The following is a 19,354-nucleotide window of genomic DNA, read 5'->3' as shown; positions in this document are numbered from 1 at the left end:
CTTAATCTAAAAATTAACTTTAAAATAAGCGAAGACTTTGGTTTTTGAACGTAACATTATTGACTATTGACATTGGACGAGATTCTGTGTGAACTGTGTCTGTGATCGCGATCTGTCAAAATAGAGACAAGGAAGAGAAGAGGACATTGGAATTAAAATTTATTGCTTACTTACCGTGTCCTAATAACAGTTTTTGTGTGAAAGTTACTGCAAATAATTATATAACAAAACTGTTTTCATGTTTGCTTTCAATTTAGCAAGTCAAAATGGGAGACTCGCCGTATTTGACTTGTTTGGTTTTGTATATATTTTCGTTTCAAATTATTGTCACTAATTCACGTACCTCTAATATTTGGAAGTTGGATGTTGAGCAAGGTCAAATTGTTGACGGAACTACTATAACGCAGGTTTGTCTTATTTATATTCATGAGATTTATATAATCAATACTTAGAGGCACTTGGATATATCGTCATGTTATGGGGCTTGTCTATCACGAATCCTCTTTACAAACTACTAACCACTAGTTTTATATTACCAGAATTATATTAAGCTATGTCATGCATAAGCATTAACCTATTACTAACATTTACATATATATGAAAATGTGTAATGAATACATAGAGTCTAATGCGTTTTTATAATACACAGGATGACTCTGACAAACCCAAAATGAGTGAGGAAGATGTTGTGTTCAATATTATCACATCAACTGTGTACTATGGCAACACTTGGACTAAGCACAGTTTTGATATGTTTTGCACTGACTGCCAGTTATATGAACAACAGAGGTACACTTTTGTATAGTATGATGATAAACTAACATAATTGAAACCCCTTTCTAATATGTTAGAAGTATAACTCATTATTCCATTAGAATATTCATAGTATTGTGTTATGCATGCATTATATATATGATCTATAAAATTTCACTCAAAAGTACTTTAGATGCAGATTTATGCATTAGGTTTTCATATAGGCGCAATATGTTTTCCAAATAATTATAATATAATATGCTATGTGAAATTACTTCATGTATTCATATATCTGTATTTATACTTATTAATGATAGTATATATTTTTATTATTTCATCATCAAGCTAACATTATATAGACACAAATTATATTAATATTATGTAATAAATTTGAAGGAGTATCACTGACAACAATGAAGAGATAAACCAGCCAGAAACAAGTAATGGAGAAGCTGATGATGAGTATCTGGATTGTGGAAAAGCAGTTAATTTTACATATTATGACAACCTGGTTGGTGTGGCCAGGCGCCACAGACATCCTAATGTACCTGAACCACAAGTATGTGATATGTGTTTTTAAATGTATTCATTCTTACTTGGATTAGAAATGTGAAAGTTTGTTTTTCTTTCACGTCACAAGAAGCGATTTAATGATTTTTTTTTTTGCATTTGAGAGGTTTGAGCAGGCTAAAGAGTGACATTTGCTACTATTTAATGTGTTCAAACATCTCATTCCCATATAAATTTCCTAAGAAAATGAATTAAGGAACTAAATGGCTCAGTTTGATCACTGAGAAATAGCTGAATCAATGAGGATTTAAATAATTGACTTGTAAATTAATGGCTTGCCTGTAAAATCTACATTTTATTCATATATCTATATACTGCTATCTAGATAAGGAAAATGTTCTTAACTTAATTATAACAGCTAAGTACTTCATCTTAATTGAAATTGTATCACATTATGTTTCTTCCTTCCCCAGGTTGCCCTTATATTTACGAAGAAAAAATCATACAAAAATGGTGTAACAGAGTTAGATATTAATGCCTTAGAGAAGCGCCTTAAAAAGGCTAAAAGAGAAAAACCAAAGTCTGTACAGTTGTATAACCAAATTGGTAACTTTTGGAGAATTAAAGGTGACACAAGACAATCCATTGAGTGTTTTCGTCGCGCTCTTGCCGTCTCTCCATATAATGCAGAAGTGAGTGTGAACCTTATAGATATATTTCAAAAATTAAAAGTCCAAATGATAGTAGTAATCATAAATTGTGTGATATTTATATTTAATATGTACACAGCATACTATAGGTAGGTGCTCCATGCACCTAGAAGCGGATTGGTTTGACCAATTGTGATGTACCATATATACTAAGAATTATGTATTTGTATTAAATAGAAACAATAAAATACAGTCTCAAAAAATTTACAAAGAAATTAATTTTCCAGGTGCTCCTAAATCTAGCGCGAGTGCTGTTCACATTGCAATATTTAGATGATGCAATATATTTGACGCGTCGATCGCTCGAAGTGCAACCGCCCGACCGCAGCGCATGGCAGCAGTACTTTACGCTCGGCGAAATATTCAAAGCATATGGACATTATCAGGTATTTCTATTATCTTTGTAAACAAGCAGAGATACTTCATATATTCCACGTATATCAAAACTAGCTGCGCCCTGCGGTTTTACCCGCGTAAGTCCGTATCCAGTAGGAATGTCGGGATAAAAAGTTGCCTATATGTTATTCCAGTTGTCCAGCTGTCTACGTGCCATTTCATTGCAATTGGTTTAGTAGTTTTTGCGTGAAAGAGTAACAAACACACACACACATCCTTATAAACTTTTGCATTTATATTAGTAGGATAGGATAGGTTGTCCTGACCAAGCATGTCACTCCCCTTATTGCACAGTATCTCAAAAGTCTTTTTAACTATAAAATAAGTTTAGTGGTTTTATTTTCTAAGTTATTACTATTATATTCAGGAAGCAGCAGTACATCTAAGGCACGCGCTAGACCTCAGGCCGGACTTTGAGCCAGCGCTGGTGGCACTTAAAGACATTGAAAATATACCTGAGGCTACAGTTCATGTGTACACCCTACTTATAATCGTATGTTTGGTAAGTATTAGGTGTAGGGCTGACTAAGTGAAATTTTTTGACGTAATACAAAATGGGTCTTAATTCAAACAAATTAATAACCCAAGTTCAGAAATAAGACTTGAATTTAAAGAGGGTGCAAAAGACGATCAAAATAAGTAAACTTATTTTTTAAACGATATTTGTCACGTAACTGACACACAACCACAATTGACGTTCCGATTTTTAACCGAAACACAACATGGTTTATACATAGCCTGTATAGCATCACGCACAAATCCAATGCTGAAATTATTTTTGAAATCGGTCCTGAAGTTCCTAAGATTACTCCTATAATGTTACAACTACTATAATGTTACAACTTTCCTTTTTTATAATATTGGTATCGATAGTATAAGGCGCACCAAATTAAAATTTAAAGTCAAAATCGTATACATCCACTGCAATGAAAATAATTTTCTTATTTTTCAAATGCTAACACATTATGTTTATTAATTATATCAATCTATATATTATATATTTCTCTTTTATCATTTACTATATCAATTTAATCAACACTTTCACATGGATTCAAAATCTAATCTGGAATATTATCATGTTGTAATTATTTCCCACACTAACAAAATCATACAAAAACGCCTTTACAGGTAATGGGTGTGCTACTAGTGATTCTATCGTCAGTGGACAACGGCAGCGAAGCGGACGAGCACAAAACGCAGCGTCATTTCAACCGCGCGATGGCGATGCGTTCGCTGCGCGGCGTGGTCGGTGCGCGCGGTAGGAAGAAAGGCGGCTCATAGATTTTACAGTGCGTTTACGATCTCGGCAAGTTGTTTTTTTTTTTCAAAGTGTAACATATTATTTTATGCCGTGCACATTTCTATGAATGTGAATTGGATTGGAACTAATGACAGTTTGTTTGTCTTTGATTTTATGTGTGTCAAACGCTTTGTTCCTTTGGGTCTCCATTAATATAATGATGGCCATATTTGTTATTGATTTGTTTTGTTTAACGTTCAGTGATAGCAGTCTTTATAATTTCGTTGCTGTTTTATCATTGATAATCCAAATATAAAAACAAACTTTCTGTTAACAATGAAAATTTATTATTTCTTGTATGAGCTGGTTAGTAGACGCCAAAACAAAATGAATATTGCATGAGTTTTAAGAAAATGTCATTGGTTAGTTTGTGTTAAAAGCAGTTTACATTGTACTTATTGACATATTTTGATGTTAAATTACTTTTAGTCATAAAACTAAATATGCGTCACCTTTTTTGTGGGACAAATTAGAAATTTTTGTCTCCAGGCTTTAACATTTGAGAATTTGAACTTTCGGTGAATTATGTTGATGTTTTAAATGTTTTTAAAAAACGTCACGTTTTCAAACTACACAATTATTATAAATGACTGTTCATTGGTTTGCTAGAGATCGTAAACATTTATCGCTTGCAAATTCAATGAATACGTAGCAGGCTAATAATGACGCGCCTGAACGAGGACCTAGAAATTGTGGTACTGTTCTATTAAGTTGTTATTTTTCGTGTTAGGTATTATTGTACTGAAATTTGTTTTTTATTCTTTATAGGAGATTGAATGTCATTTGTAAAATTAAAATGAAAGCACATTAATTTGTGTACTATTTAACATTAACACAGCGCCATAATAGTAAAAATAAATGAATAAGCTTCTATTGCTCTCATATAGATTATAGAGTAGTAAATAGTTCTACAAATCTGAATTATTTATTTTTGTGTTGTGAACTAACTAAAGATGCTACGACAAAACTATGACAGGTTGTGTTTTTAATTTTAATTATTTATAAGTAATTTAATGGAACAGTACCGTCAATAGAGGCTATTAATGGCTTATGTACAAATATTACGTATATAGAAAATGACCGGTGAGGTCTTGCCATGTTTTATTTGATCTCTGCTGTGTAGACAGATAACTAAGTTAACGAAATGAAATTTTAAAAGTCATTGTTACAACTAAAAAATCAAAATCCACACACTTCAAGCAATCATTAATATATTTGCTCTAAATATACTTGTTAGATAAACGAGTAAGTATTGAACATGTCTCGAATTTTAAGTATTCCGAAGTGGTGTTTAAAGTGAATGCCGTTCTGAAGAAAAAACTAGAATTGGATTTGTGTAAAGCCAGAGTAGATTGTGACAAACCTTGGTCCGTCAGTGTTAGGAGTGAGCATTACATTTCAACCTAGTCATTCACTTAGACAAGATTGGTCCGCTTTCCGCGGCGTGGTGTGTAATTTGTATTGTAGTGCATGCAAGTATCTTGTTAAGCGTTTGTAGCGTCTAAGGATTTTAAGAGAGCAAGTCTTGAATTCTGAGATTGGTAAAAATGTACCTGTTTTCAGTGGTTCTTTTGTTAATTTTTGACTATTTATTACTTAAATACACGATTGTCTTAGCATCTAAATTTCGTTTTATTATTTCCATTATTACTTAAAAGGCAATATCTTTATGAATCCAGTGGAATTTATTAACATAGGTAATATTCATAAATGCAGAATGCTAAGTAATAAACTTTCCTACAGCTATATTAAAGCACTTCAATGTATGTTTAATTTTATTTATGGAATATTTTTTTAAAGAAAGAAGAAACCTCTTAAACAATTAGTATTAACATTGTTACAAATCAGCTTTAGAACAAATATAGATCGCAAAAGATTGCAAATAAGAGTAATGACTAGAAAATTATAGTGTATTTATTACAAAATGTATACATTTAACTGAAGTTACGCCATTTCATCGACTACATTTATCTTAAAATTATGCAAGCCAATATCATGTCAATTTGATGGTGTTAAATATACAAATTTTAGAATTTACAAGAGGCGATAATTGCAATAAAATCTTATACCTAGATAAAGAACATAAGATGTATTATAGCGTGATAGTCTGGGGTTGTTCATATATTATATTGATTTAATAATTTAAGCGATATCATGGATGCCGAGACGGAATATATCATGTTGAACAAAGAACGAGTCTCCAAGCGGCTTTAAAACAAATGTTTGCATGTAGGGATGTGGCGGATCGTCATCACACTGTAAAAGAAGAAAAAAACAAAGGTTATGTAATCTATGTCCATATCAGTATTTACATATATACCATATTTCTCTCTAAATATGTGGAAAAAATCCATACATGCTACACTTGTATAGAAAATGCCTAAAATTATTATTTATTTATATGATTATTAAAGTTATACAGATGAGGCCTGACTGCTGTAACTTGAAAACTGAATTTAAATGCAAAGAACAATAATTTGGGTACGAAATCCATCATGGTAAGGGTTCCATACACCACTGTATCTTTAATATAGCAGGGTTATACCATACCAAAAATAACAAATATATTATTAGCAGTTAATAAAAATAAGATATGTTTCCAGATAAATAATACCTATGTTTAAATGAGTTGATGAGAATTTTTATATATGAATGATAACCTGTGCTCTTTTATAAAAATAGTCTGAAAATAAATGTTTCTTTCTTTCTTCCAAGATAACATTTTTATAACACAGTCTGTTTCCAAAACTAAACAAATTTTCTACACAAGTAACAATACTAGAACAATAAACTGAATTATCACTCAAAATAAACAAAATATAGGTTGGAAAATATTGAATAGCAATCTTTGAAAGTTTTCTCTAAAAGTATTAGTTATGTTAAAACTGTATGCATTCTTCTTATATTGATTATAATATACATACAAGTAATATGAATAAAAATAAAAACACAACAAAGTTTAATCCACATACCAGTTAAATCACATTGACTAAAAGTAAAGGTTATCACTATAGTTAAATGTCTGCAGTGTAGCATTCAAGGGGTATGGTAATAGCAAAAGGAAATCTAGTAATCATTTTTATTAATAAATGAGAAATAAAAAGATTTTTAGCATGTTAAATAATAGTGCACAGCCACAGGAAAAAACACCAGCTTACTTTGTGATGTCATTAAGCTAGTTAAACATCATGAAGTGCCAGCCTGAACATATCATGTTCAACATAAAAAGAATTTCCTATTGGCTTCAACACAAATGTTTGAAAATATCCATGTGGTAGGTCATCATCTGTCTGTTTAAAGAAAAACAGCTAAATGTGTAGCAATAGACTATGCTGAATTAAATTATAAAATGTAATCAATAAATTATGGCTTATTTGATTGCTGCAGATGTTTATGGTCAGTCTTATTCTGACTATTGACTCATATCAACTAGATAATGGCATAGATATGATTGGAATATAATTAATAAGATAGATATTGCTAAAACAAAAAACAAAAATATGCAACCAACCTGCAACCTTCCAAGAACATTAATGAGAACTCCACCATCAAACATAGGCTGTGAATCAACTGATGTTATTATTCTTCCAATCTTTTGAAAAGTTAAAGCCTGCAAAAAGCACACAAACACATCTATTACATATAATTAGAATTCAAATTTGTATTTTTATTTCAAAATAAAAATGTTTAATGAATATTTAATGTCCTATGCATCAGTTAATTTATTTTAATTTTATATGAATCACCATCTAGCTAATAAATTGCTTTCACTTGATGTTGTCAGCTGAATTTTCTATCACTTTCACGTTGAGTTTGATATGAGGGGATGATTTTAATCATAAAAGAAAACCTATAAATTATATTGCATATTTACAACATCGTTAAATAGATTTATTAATTTAACTTTGAAAGCATAAAGACAAATCTGTGAGATATAGTAGGGCGGTATAAATAACGTAATTATAAAATTGAAAGCTATTCCTAAATTGATACCAAAATGAACTTACATTTAGTTTTTCCATGATTTTAACAGCACCTTGAAGTTGAACTCCTTCAAAAGTCATAAACGAAGATTCGACCTGAAATTTTATACATATAACGGATGGGATGTTTTGATAAAAAAAAATATGAAATCCATGACATTGTTTTAAAACGAAAGGTCTAGAATTATTAGCTGTAAAAAATTCAAATAGTTTTTTTTCGGCGGGAGTATCCAAAAGTTAACCTTAAAACCGTTAGAAAAACATTTTTAGTGACTAATACTATTATTGCATAACGTAAATTGGACTAAATTAATTAAATGACTTAGAATCTATTTGAAAACACTCACGTTGTACATATTAGCAAGGTTTTGCCGTTGTGCCGGATCATCGAATAGAGTATAATATTGTTGCACAAAACCTTTACCAATTGCATCGTATTGTGGATTAAGCGCCATTTAGATGTATTTTGTGATTCAAAAGTATCTAATACGTTATATATCCAGTATATCCAATATATTTTAGTATTTCAGGCCTTTGATGGGCCTCTGGATGGTTTCACTTCATACGATGAATGAATCACAGAGTAAGTAATTAATGAAGATGGCCACAGATTAGAAAGGTGGATTTCGATTTCAATGTAACCGTACTTATGGTAAAACATTTCTTCTATGGTTTGCTACTCTGTTCAGTAATAAAATTCTCATAGGTGTATTTACCAAAACGCATGAAATATTTGTACAATTACTATAATTAATAGAAATGCGTTGCTCTTTTAGTATAATTCATTAAATAGTGATTAAGAGTAGTACTTGAATGTTCGAGTCTGGTAACACTAAAATGCGTTATTTAATTTCTGCACCTTTGTACAAAACGACATGTTAAGTCTCTTAAAACCAATTCCAGTTGATAAAAGAAGGACGATCGTTTTTGAGAATTCAAATTACTCTCCATAGTTCATTAAAATCAGGATTGAAATAGGATTAGATGACTCAGTGCGAACAACTAGCGCAGTCGATGGTAGTACAGACTACTGAGACAAGCCTATTGAACTACAGACTCAAGAAATATATACCATGGCATGGTCTGTAACCCCATGCACTTTATGAACACTATACTCTATACCATAAAGTACATTTTAATAGGAATGTATAACCACACAATAACTACACTGTTTCACAGGTCTCGAAACAATTTCAATGGTTTAATAGCAAATAGTGCAACCTCATGGCTTGCCAGATCCCCGCATTTCACGCCTTGTGATTTCTACTTATGGGGATTTGTCAAAGACCACGTCTACGATTAGAAAGTTCACAGGCTAGAGTTACAAAATCGTGCACGACAAGACGAATATATTTAAACTGTAAATAGAGCTCGTTACTATATTTGTTATGCACAACGAGGACGTCATTGGTTTTTTTTATATCTGAAATAGTTACGCAATATTCAATAATCGCCACTGCACGCATGTGCATACTTCACGCCTACATTATATTGTATCATGCGGTATTAACTAGTTCTTAATCTGTGATGCAGTATGAAATTGACACAATATATCAAAGTACTCTCATCTCTGTGAGATGACAGTTGACAGCTGACGGACGCCTGCATCCTGGCTCCTGCTCTCCAAGGAATTGTGTATCGAGTGATGAGTTTTATGAATAGATGATTTAAAGTGATTAGTGTATCCCAAAAAAATTTTTTATTTTTGTATTGTAAACAGTACAAAAACATATTTTTACAATGTCTTTGGCCGATGAATTATTGGCGGACTTGGAAGAGAATGATGATATGGACTCCGAGACTACTATTGAAAACCAAACTGCAGAAACAAACCATGAATTTGCTGTGCCATTTCCTGTAATACCCAAAGAGGAAGAAATTAAAAATGTATCCATACGAGAGCTTGCAAAACTAAGGGATTCTGAAAGATTAAGAATGGTATGTGAAGGCTGTTCCTTGTTTTCATTATTGTTCATTCGTTCGTCATTTCTAAAGTATTTTAATTATCATTACAGGTTATAACGGAAATTGAGAGCAATTCTGGTAACAATAGGAAAAAGATGGAAGTAACAGGTTTAATGGAGTCTGATCCAGAGTACCAATTAATTGTGGAAGCTAATAATGTTGCAGTTGAGATAGATGGAGAAATAGGTAGGTGTTAGTTATTAATTTTCATGTGATCATGTGTGTGATGTGTCGAATCCAGTTTCACTCATGGCTATAACTACATGTGAAATATTTTAAACCTGTATTTCACTGTCAATGTTGTTTAACAAAATTTGGTGTTGTAGTTTAGTAGTTTAAGAGTAACAAGCAGACTTATGGCCAGTATAGTTTGATATAATTAGTGTGAATTGTATTAAATTTTATTAACACAGTAATTTATTTGATCCAACTTTATGACTTATGATGACAATAAATGACTGATTTATCATTACTCCATTCTTAATCAATATATTAAACCCTAGTGGGAAAGCTTTAATCCTGCTTGGTTTAAGTTATAAGAGAGAACATTTCATTTCGCAGCTATTATTCACAGATTTGTCCGTGACAAATACCAGAAACGTTTCCCTGAACTGGATTCCCTTATTGTCACACCACTTGAGTATATTCGGACAGTGAAGGAGTTGGGTAATGATCTTGATAGAGCAAAGAGTAATGAGACATTGCAAAGTTTCCTGACACAAGCTACTATTATGATTGTTTCTGTCACTGCATCTACAACACAAGGGTAAGTATTATTCAACTGTACTTTTCATTGCTAAAAAAACAATGTCTTTATAAATAATTGTATTGGAGACTTATTATGAAATATTAATTATTGTATATACAATTATATTAATTATTTTCCTTTATTTTAAAGTTCCAGCTTGAATAATGAATAAGTTAAAATTTTAAAATGATTCGTAATGTTAATATAGAAAATCCACAATGAACAGTGGACATTTCAAAAGCATATAAAATGAGCACAACATCTTAAATTATGTGTTCATTTTTTAATAGTCTCTAACATCTAGGCGTGAGTTTATAATAACAACTTTTAACAATTTCTGTGAGGTTGAATTTTTATAAGCATTGTGATAAGCATAACTATAACTTTGTATTGTTTGGTAATTGTTTAGCGACATATTCAAGTGTTACTTTTGTAATAATAAATGTATCTTGGGTTTTTTAAATCAATGTATTCAACAAATACATTACTGTTTACAATTTAATTACTGTTTATACAACAAATAGAATACACATGATGTGAAAATTTTAGGAAAGTATTATCTGAACATGAATTGAATGAAATTAACGAAGCATGTGATATGGCAGCAGAATTAAACAACTACAAGTTAAGGATATATGAATATGTCGAGAGTCGGATGACATTCATTGCTCCAAATGTTACTGCTATTGTTGGTGAGTAAACCATGTATTTGTTAGATTAAGTGGTCACTGATCTCTGTGGCGAAGCTAGTTAAGCCAGTGGAAGAATTATAGATATGCCTCGGGATCTCATCTAAATCAAAATACATGATATGTATATAGGGTGATTTTAATAAATTTCATTAGTTTTTTGTAATTGAACTAAGTTCTGAGTCTAATCAACTAGACAATTTCAAATTGAATAGGTATATGCTTATTTGGCTAAGCAACACTAAAATGACAAGTAAAAATGCATAAAAAAATTAATAAATAAAGATTAAGATTTATTTAAGAATATTTCTGAAATAATCAAAAGTATTATAATCATCAAATCTTTTGCACACTATCTACCTGTCTAATCAAAACAATTTAATGGTTCTTTCAAAACAAGCAAAATTTTATCTCGGTTTAGTCCTTTTTTGTAAATGCAAAAATACATCTAAAAAGATGTGAAGGTAGACTAATAAATTTATTTGTATATTACAGCAATTCACCTATATCAGATCATTTTTAACATTATTGCTCACCTTTCATTAATATAAAAAATATAGAAATCAAAAATACAGACAACAACATTTTTAAAACACATGAACATTAACTAATTGATTTCAGGGGCATCAACAGCTGCGAAAATTCTCGGTCTGGCGGGAGGTCTGTCTAAATTGGCTAAGATGCCAGCATGTAATGTTTTGCCACTCGGCCAACAAAAGAAGACTTTATCTGGTTTCTCGCAAGCGTCAGCCCTACCTCACACCGGTTTTGTATATTTTTCGCAGATCGTACAAGATACGCCTCCAGTGAGTTTTTATATCTTCTCTATGTACATAAATTCTCGTGTGACAATGTTATATCTGTTTATATATACTTATATGTTATTTATGTATGTATGTAAATATAATAAATGTAATACATACATCCATATTTTAATACCATCCTCAAATTATTTTCTTAATTGCCTTATTTTTGCTCACCCACTATTTTATATATTCGTTTTTCCTGTTACTATAAGGGTTTCCTGGTAGAGATCGCTACCTAGCGTTTGTTTCTTTTTTATAAGCAATAAAGAATTTCATTTTATTTCAATGTTTATGTTTTGGAGGAGTATTGTAACACTCCTCCAAAACGGCTAGAAATACTGAGTCAGTCCCTTTTGTCTGTAATAAACAAGCCGCACAGTAAATTATTTTTACTTTCGTTTTTTTGTTTTGTTCTTTTTTGTTAGTTTTTATTCTAGATATTAGTTATAAATTATTTATAAAGATATTTTTTTTTTTGTACTTATGGTTTTTGTTTATGTGCGGTGCTGTGTGTTTATAGACAATAAATTTATTTATTTATTTCTTTCTTTCAAATATTCTCACGAACACGAAATTTCGTGTGCATATCGGGTAGGTCTGAGAATCGGCCAACATCCATTTTTTATACCCCTAAATGATAAAAGTGAGGCATAACAGCGTTTGCCGGGCAGCTGGTATAACTATAAAATTATATACTTTAATTTACTAAATACGCTCATTATTTTCAATACATAGCTGGATACGGCATCTTTAAAGATTTAATTCAGAATAACAAAGCTTTTCAAATGTATTTTTGTAAATATTTTTGGTATAGAATAAGTTAATTGAGTTTTTTCTTTGATTTCCACATGGTTCTTAGTGGGAGAACGATTTTTTTACTTTGTGTACGTAAATTCACCTTATTAAACGTTCTTACCAATTTTATAATGGGTGTTGAAATGATTAGGAGATAGTCTTATAATTTCGCATGAGGTGGCACCAATTAATTTCTAAAATATTTATCCATTTCGTAAATTTGCTACAGTTAACTTTTGATCCTTAGTAAAGATACTAATAAGGAACAAATTCTACATGTAATGTAAATGTAGTTTTTATTCAAGTCGACCTCTTTAAGCATCTCTCCATATTCCTCATAGTTTGGATAAATGTAATGATTGTAAAATACTTACACTCATTCGTCACAAAACAAGCTTCGATTCGAAACTAAATAAAAGTTCGCTTCCCAAGTCGATTACCGCGATGATTTTGCATACACGCGATATCTAGCCTGTATTGTTAATGGAAGTAATAACATATCAAAATGGATAATTATATTGCGTAATATAAGGATTTTTTTTTATTCAGGAGCTAAGGTTCAAGGCGGCAAAATTGGTGTCGACAAAACTGATCCTAGCAGCCCGGGTGGATTCCTGTCACGAAAGTCCGGAAGGCGAGACAGGGAGACTCCTCCGTGAAAGCATCGAGAAGAAATTAGATAAACTGCAGGTAAATATTTCTTGCTTTCAAATGAATTGTTGTTTTATGTCCTTGTGAACAAGGTGAAGGAAAAATATCATTTTATATTTAATTGTAAGTCTTATAGCATTAAAATGCTTTATAAATGAGAAATTTTGAAAGAATACATAAAATATAAAATCTTAAACATTTACATATCTATCAACATGAGAATTACGTTTATTTAATTAAATAATTTAACCTTTATAAACTATTTTAATGCTATAAGACTAAACATTTAATATGCATGTTTTTGTAAATAGGTTAAATGTTGAATAGGGTCTCTGGATGCATAGATTGATGCATATTGAAGATAACTATTTATTCCATACTTTAATAAGAAATTTAAAAAGAAAAAAGAAACATTTCAGAAGTTAAAATTGTGTAATACAATTTTAACTTCTGTTTTCCTTCCGTATGCAATAGAATCCAATATGCAATTAATATCGATTATGGGTTATTTAATTCTTATTTTTTACAGGAACCACCGCCGGTGAAGTTCGTGAAACCGCTCCCGAAACCGATAGAGCAGAGCAGAAAGAAGCGCGGCGGCAAGCGGGTGAGGAAGATGAAGGAGCGATACGCGATGACGGAGTTCCGAAAGAACGCGAACAGGCTGAACTTCGCCGACGTGAGTGTAACGTTAACTTTTTTTTTATTAACCTTGTGACAATTATTTTCCGCGTTTGCTGTGTGGCCAGTTTTGTTTTTTTTTTTTTTAATATAACCTCCTCCTTATAAGGTGATTTACCTGCCAGTGCAGAACCCCCAGATAATCATAATTGGAACATAATTGTTATGTAATCTTTTGATAGTACTATACCTAAATATGCATTATATTAAAGATTCCTTATTTTGCGATAATAAACGGCTTGGAACTCTTTTGATTTGTATAAATAAATTTATAGTTAAATGATTACTGCCGCGGAAAATGTTAATCTTTTTTGCGTTCGACGTCAGGGCGGGCAACAGATTTGGGCACAACAAAGACAATTTTACAGTCTCGATTTCGAAGTTGAATCTTAATCGTCTGTAATGTAGATGTCAAATGATATTGGTCGTTTATTTTTGCAGCTCTTTAATGCTGAATTTGTTCAGCTCGTGACCGTGATCATTGTAGTAAAAAACCTGGATTAAATGATTGTAATAACTGGATCGCGTGCTAAATAATTCATCTTATAATTGCACAATGACACGCTTATAATTATACGACAAGCGCCGAACTCATTGGTTTGGTGATTATTGGGTTAGAATAATAACTTATAAATCTTTGGATTAACTCGTTTCGTAAAGTTGCTTGGAAGAATTTAGACAATTATTTATAACTCTAGCGGGGAAATCATTTTTATTTATTACGCCTAATTTTAAGTGCTTTGAAAAATTTAGTTGAAAAGTTTAGGTTTGTTTTTAGATTTTGAAATAATGAAACCCCGAAGATTGTTTGACTTCATCCTATTGTATTTATCGACCCGCTTCAAAAAAACGAGGAGGTTCTCATTTCGACTATATTTTTTGTATTTATTACTTCAGAAATTTGGACTGGGTGAACCAATATTGATGATTTTTTGTTTATTTGAAAGCTTTCTATCCCATCCGAGTGGTCGAAATTTGTTGTTTTTTTTTGTTTAAAATAATGATAATTTCGAAATATATTACGCATCTGCTCCATAACCAACAAGGGGACATAGGAATTCACATTTCATTCTATAGCTAACCCTTATTATAATTATTTTTTTCTGAAACAGCCTAAATCATAATCATAGATCAGGAATATATATCAGCCCTACAAACCTCTCAATACTATATCAACCTCTTAGCTGGAATTTATACGACCTGCAACATAACATTAATTATCTAATGAAAAAATACAGAATCTATGAATAGAATCTGTACTTCTACAGCAGGGAATGCCTGCCCTTGCGTGGCACCTTAAGTCACAACAGCCTAAAGATATTATTATCAAACATGCTTAATTATATCCTATTAGCTACTTTGTGCGGCTTCGCACGTGTTTGATACTCATAAATATTCGCTGTCTAGCCTTTTATATTCCCTATTGTGGTTCACGATCGTCTAAGTATCAGTTTTTTAAAGAATGCCAATTGGAAAGAGTGAAAAAAAGAAATGCGTGTCTATTTAAACACGTGCAAACGTACAAATCCAACTAATATTATAAATGAGAATTTTTTTAAGGATGTGTGTGTTTGGTGCTCTTTCACGCAAAAACTACTGAAACGATTACAATGAAATTTGGTACGTAGACAGCTGGACAACTGGAATAACATATATGCAACTTTTTATCCCGATATTCCTACGGGATATGGACCGCGGGGCGCAGCTAGTAAAAACATAACATATAGAAAAATAGAAAATTACGACAAAAAATTTAGTGTTTCAACGAAATTTAATAACCAATAATAAGTAATTAATTTTGATTCTACGATTCCGATGCTTTTGATTTCATCCCTTTATTAGATTTCTGGCCCTCGTAATAGAGTAGTCGGTAAAAAAGACCTATTGTTTTATTGTTCTTTTGATTACATTGAACTTTGCTTTCTATCATAATGTTCTTATAATGTTTGCTTTCTATCAATCGTTAATAAATATTTCATGTAATATTTACAAATATTGATCGAAGCTGACATTATTTTGTTAATGATATTCGAATAAATAACATTAATTTAAAAGCTCATTTAAAAATCAAAGTCCATTTTTATTAAAATAGTAGTTTTTTTAATCCTTTTAAATGTGTAGAATTTTTGTTCTGCGATATCTTTTATTGATATAAACGTGTTCAATTCGAATTCCGTTAAGCCACGTCGATTTATATAGCGTAGAAGTGGGTTTCGATAGTAATAATCTTATTACTTAGGATGAAAGCTAATTGTAACACAAATTGCAACAATTATGTTGCCATTCTTGGAGTTTACGTGTCCATTAACAGCGGTGATTGTGTTTTATTTACTTCATTAAAGGTTCCGTACTTCTAGATACTGTTGCCTCTAATGAATGCCACCTTTTAAGTCGCCGTATAATTGTTTGCCATGAAAGGATTTGCTAAATTTATTATATATTTTATCTTCGTTTCATGCATTTCATTTTTAGTTTTATGTAATAAGTGATATTATTATATTTTATTAGTATATTCTCTGTTAAATACTCACAATTTAAATCGAAAAACGGATTCACTGAAATTTTTTTAGCATGAGCTCGTCTCATTTGATCATAAACGTATATATTTAAGGCTGTTTTATAATTAAATTGTATCACATCCTGCTCAATTGCTTCGATAAACCGTAAGGCTCATAATATATTAGTTAATACGGACTACTTGTAGATTATGTTACGGTATATGCCAGTCATAGAATAGATCTCATTGAAACGGGTAAACAATTTTCTACAAACAAATACACTTGAGATCGCCTGTCGCTATTACCACCCTTTTTATCTGTAGGAAATAATTAGAACGAAATTGGATAATATTGAAGGATATGTTTTCAAATGATCGATTCATAATTTTCAGATAAACAAGAAAAAAAAAATTGTGATATTATTTACCTGCTCCATAAAAATTACAAGATCCGTGAAATGACATTTGCCCAAAGACTTAAAAAGTCCACAAAAATTCGCTAAAAATTCGCTATATCCCTTACATAACAGTAGGGAATCAGCCAAAATTTTGTCGCATATTTTGATTAGACCTCACGCAAAATACAAATCGTTCATTAAGAGTAACCTCTTATACATATTGCGAATAATTCGCGGAATCCTTACGAGACGAAAGAAATGTGACGTCATGCTCGGCGGGCCGCGGTAGATGAATTGCAAACACTGGGATGCTTTTTTCATTCGGTACAAATAGACCGGAACTCGGGCTGTTGAAGCGCACGTTAATGGCCGGCGGCCCCGTTGCGCGTCGCCATGGTTACGTACGTGCTCTCGTGCCTATTGCACTTTTTGCGGGGAAGATTCTGCAATTTGCTAGATTTTCCTCTTTTAACTATGTTTCATTATGTTCCATATTATGTGGATGATCGTATCAAAACCGACCCTTAATAGTTGTCACGTATAAATTAGATATACGTATTGTTTTCGTGTTTTGATGCTTTTGAACACTGACGAAAGTGCATGATCATATATATGTATGAATCACTGACTTTACCGATATTTTTTTTGATATGAGCGGCTAATTAGATTAGGTAACCTTTGTTATTTGAAAATATTCCACGTGATTAGACGTTTTTCCAAATAGAATACAAATATTGATCAACGTTAGTTAGAGAACATTGCATATTTATGATATTTTTTACATTAGATATATATGATACTTGCTAAAATGCAATATAAAGAATTGTAAAATCCGTTATGGTACAATTAAACATATTAATGTACTTAACGATATTGTGATCAGAACACGATTTGTCGACAGATTACAATTTCGAGGGAATCTAGTCCTAGAGAACATAAACCAAGAGTGTTTATAATCTTACGTTGCAAATACAATAAATATTACCGAAATAAGTTCAGATGTCTTTATAAATAATCGACTCGTTATGAAAAAATAAATGTATATTTTAGTATTGTTTACAGGTTACGAAAGGTACGTTGATAAAAATAAAGTAACCTATAAAACAAGGTTAATCAATCCAAAGCTGATAATTGATAATAAACAGTCATGTAGTTTCATGGCTGTACAGAAATATGTTTTTTTTTTTGTATTTGATATTTATTTATTAGTAGTAGATAATTTTTATAAACAAAAAAAGGTCCGGTAAATTAAGTGTTTGTCGACAATATTGACATAACCTTATTGGTATGTTTAAATTTATTGAAAAAACAAATTACTTAAGTATGAACATTAACTTTATCTTTAGAAACGGGTTCAAATTGCTAACTCAGATAAAAATTTAATTTTAAATGCTTTTAGAAGAACCAAAACTTAGCACTGTCCAACCTCACACGCGCACGCTGATATCAGTATAGCTTCTTTTTTTTGTTTATCGTTGAAACCTTCGATATCAACTGAAACATTGTCCCCAGATCGAAGACGATGCCTACCAAGAAGACCTTGGCTACACGCGCGGTACAATCGGCAAGTCGAGCACCGGCCGCGTCCGTCTACCGCAAATAGACGAGAAGACCAAAGTGCGCATCAGCAAGACGCTGCAGAAGAACTTGCAGAAGCAGCAGCAATATGGCGGCGCGACGAGTATTAGACGACAGGTGTCCGGTACAGCGTCGTCGGTTGCCTTTACACCGCTGCAGGTAAGAATTCTATAGCAGTGTGTTTAAAAATAGTCGCTACCACGGCTACACTACAAAAATCTGTTTCTTTTAGGAAATTGTTTTAAAAAGAATCAGAAAAAAATATCATAAAGCGGGATTCGAATCCGCATCTTCTCGCCTATCTGTCTAAGTCATTCAAGTTTAATGTTTCTTTTAGCAATGTAGCGTAAAAGAATTGAAATGTTTATAATTATAGTGTGAATAGTATAGATTAACTGATTCGGTTAATTTCGTAGGCTTCGTAAATTGCCGCTTTTATGAATTTATGGGATTTTGATGTACGTGTTGGAAACGTGTTACATGTTTATGAGTTATAAATGAACTAATCTATATATATAAAATTCTCGTGTCACAGTTTTCGTTGCCATACTCCTCCGAAACGGCTTGACCGATTCCTCTGAAATTTGGTAAGCATATTGGGTAGGTCTGAGAATCGGCCAACTTCTATTTTTCATACCACTAAACGATAAGAGTAAGGCAGAACAGCGTTTGCCGGGTGCAGCTAGTAGTAATATATTAAAACAAAGACACAAGTTAAATATAATAAAAAGGCTATGCGTTGGTAGATATCAGCTAGGAAACCTATAATACTCATATTAAGTATGTCTTATAACATATACTAAATATGTATGTATAAGCATAATACTTAGTCTGGCCATAAATACTGTTACACTTAATTATAAAAAAATATTACATTTGAATTTCGAATCTGTC

General features: G+C 31.6%; 3 protein-coding genes across 3 annotated transcripts in view; 2 read left to right on the top strand and 1 right to left on the bottom strand.

Moving 5' to 3' along the window:
* The first annotated feature begins 98 nt into the window (after window positions 1-98).
* LOC119835331 lies at window positions 99-4,563 on the top strand. Its single transcript, XM_038360089.1, has 7 exons — window positions 99-407; window positions 650-789; window positions 1,150-1,312; window positions 1,737-1,955; window positions 2,201-2,359; window positions 2,737-2,871; window positions 3,498-4,563. The coding sequence occupies exons 1-7, from the start codon at window positions 267-269 to the stop codon at window positions 3,648-3,650; spliced, it is 1,110 nt and encodes a 369-aa protein (XP_038216017.1). The 5' UTR covers window positions 99-266; the 3' UTR covers window positions 3,651-4,563.
* Window positions 4,564-5,565: 1,002 nt separating this feature from the next.
* LOC119835332 (probable nuclear transport factor 2) lies at window positions 5,566-8,254 on the bottom strand. The gene is made up of 4 exons (XM_038360090.1): window positions 8,000-8,254; window positions 7,677-7,748; window positions 7,181-7,279; window positions 5,566-5,925 (listed from the first exon to the last, which is right to left on the bottom strand). Exons 1-4 carry the CDS (start codon window positions 8,105-8,107, stop codon window positions 5,812-5,814), a joined length of 393 nt encoding a protein of 130 aa, XP_038216018.1. The 5' UTR covers window positions 8,108-8,254; the 3' UTR covers window positions 5,566-5,811.
* A 992-nt stretch (window positions 8,255-9,246) lies between these two features.
* Window positions 9,247-19,354, top strand: part of LOC119835330 (U4/U6 small nuclear ribonucleoprotein Prp31) — an 18,178-nt gene continuing 8,070 nt past the window's right edge. Inside the window, exons 1-8 of the mRNA XM_038360088.1 lie at window positions 9,247-9,590; window positions 9,668-9,803; window positions 10,179-10,383; window positions 10,915-11,057; window positions 11,676-11,860; window positions 13,205-13,345; window positions 13,836-13,985; window positions 18,395-18,619. Of these exons, the coding sequence (XP_038216016.1) occupies window positions 9,393-9,590; window positions 9,668-9,803; window positions 10,179-10,383; window positions 10,915-11,057; window positions 11,676-11,860; window positions 13,205-13,345; window positions 13,836-13,985; window positions 18,395-18,619 (1,383 nt within the window). The 5' untranslated portion in view covers window positions 9,247-9,392. The remainder of the gene's footprint in view (window positions 9,591-9,667; window positions 9,804-10,178; window positions 10,384-10,914; window positions 11,058-11,675; window positions 11,861-13,204; window positions 13,346-13,835; window positions 13,986-18,394; window positions 18,620-19,354) is intronic.

Source organism: Zerene cesonia, chromosome 20 (assembly GCF_012273895.1).
Source record: "Zerene cesonia ecotype Mississippi chromosome 20, Zerene_cesonia_1.1, whole genome shotgun sequence".
NCBI lineage: Eukaryota > Metazoa > Arthropoda > Insecta > Lepidoptera > Pieridae > Zerene > Zerene cesonia.
Note: the sequence above shows the minus strand (reverse complement) of the source record. Positions and strands in the feature narration are given on the sequence as shown.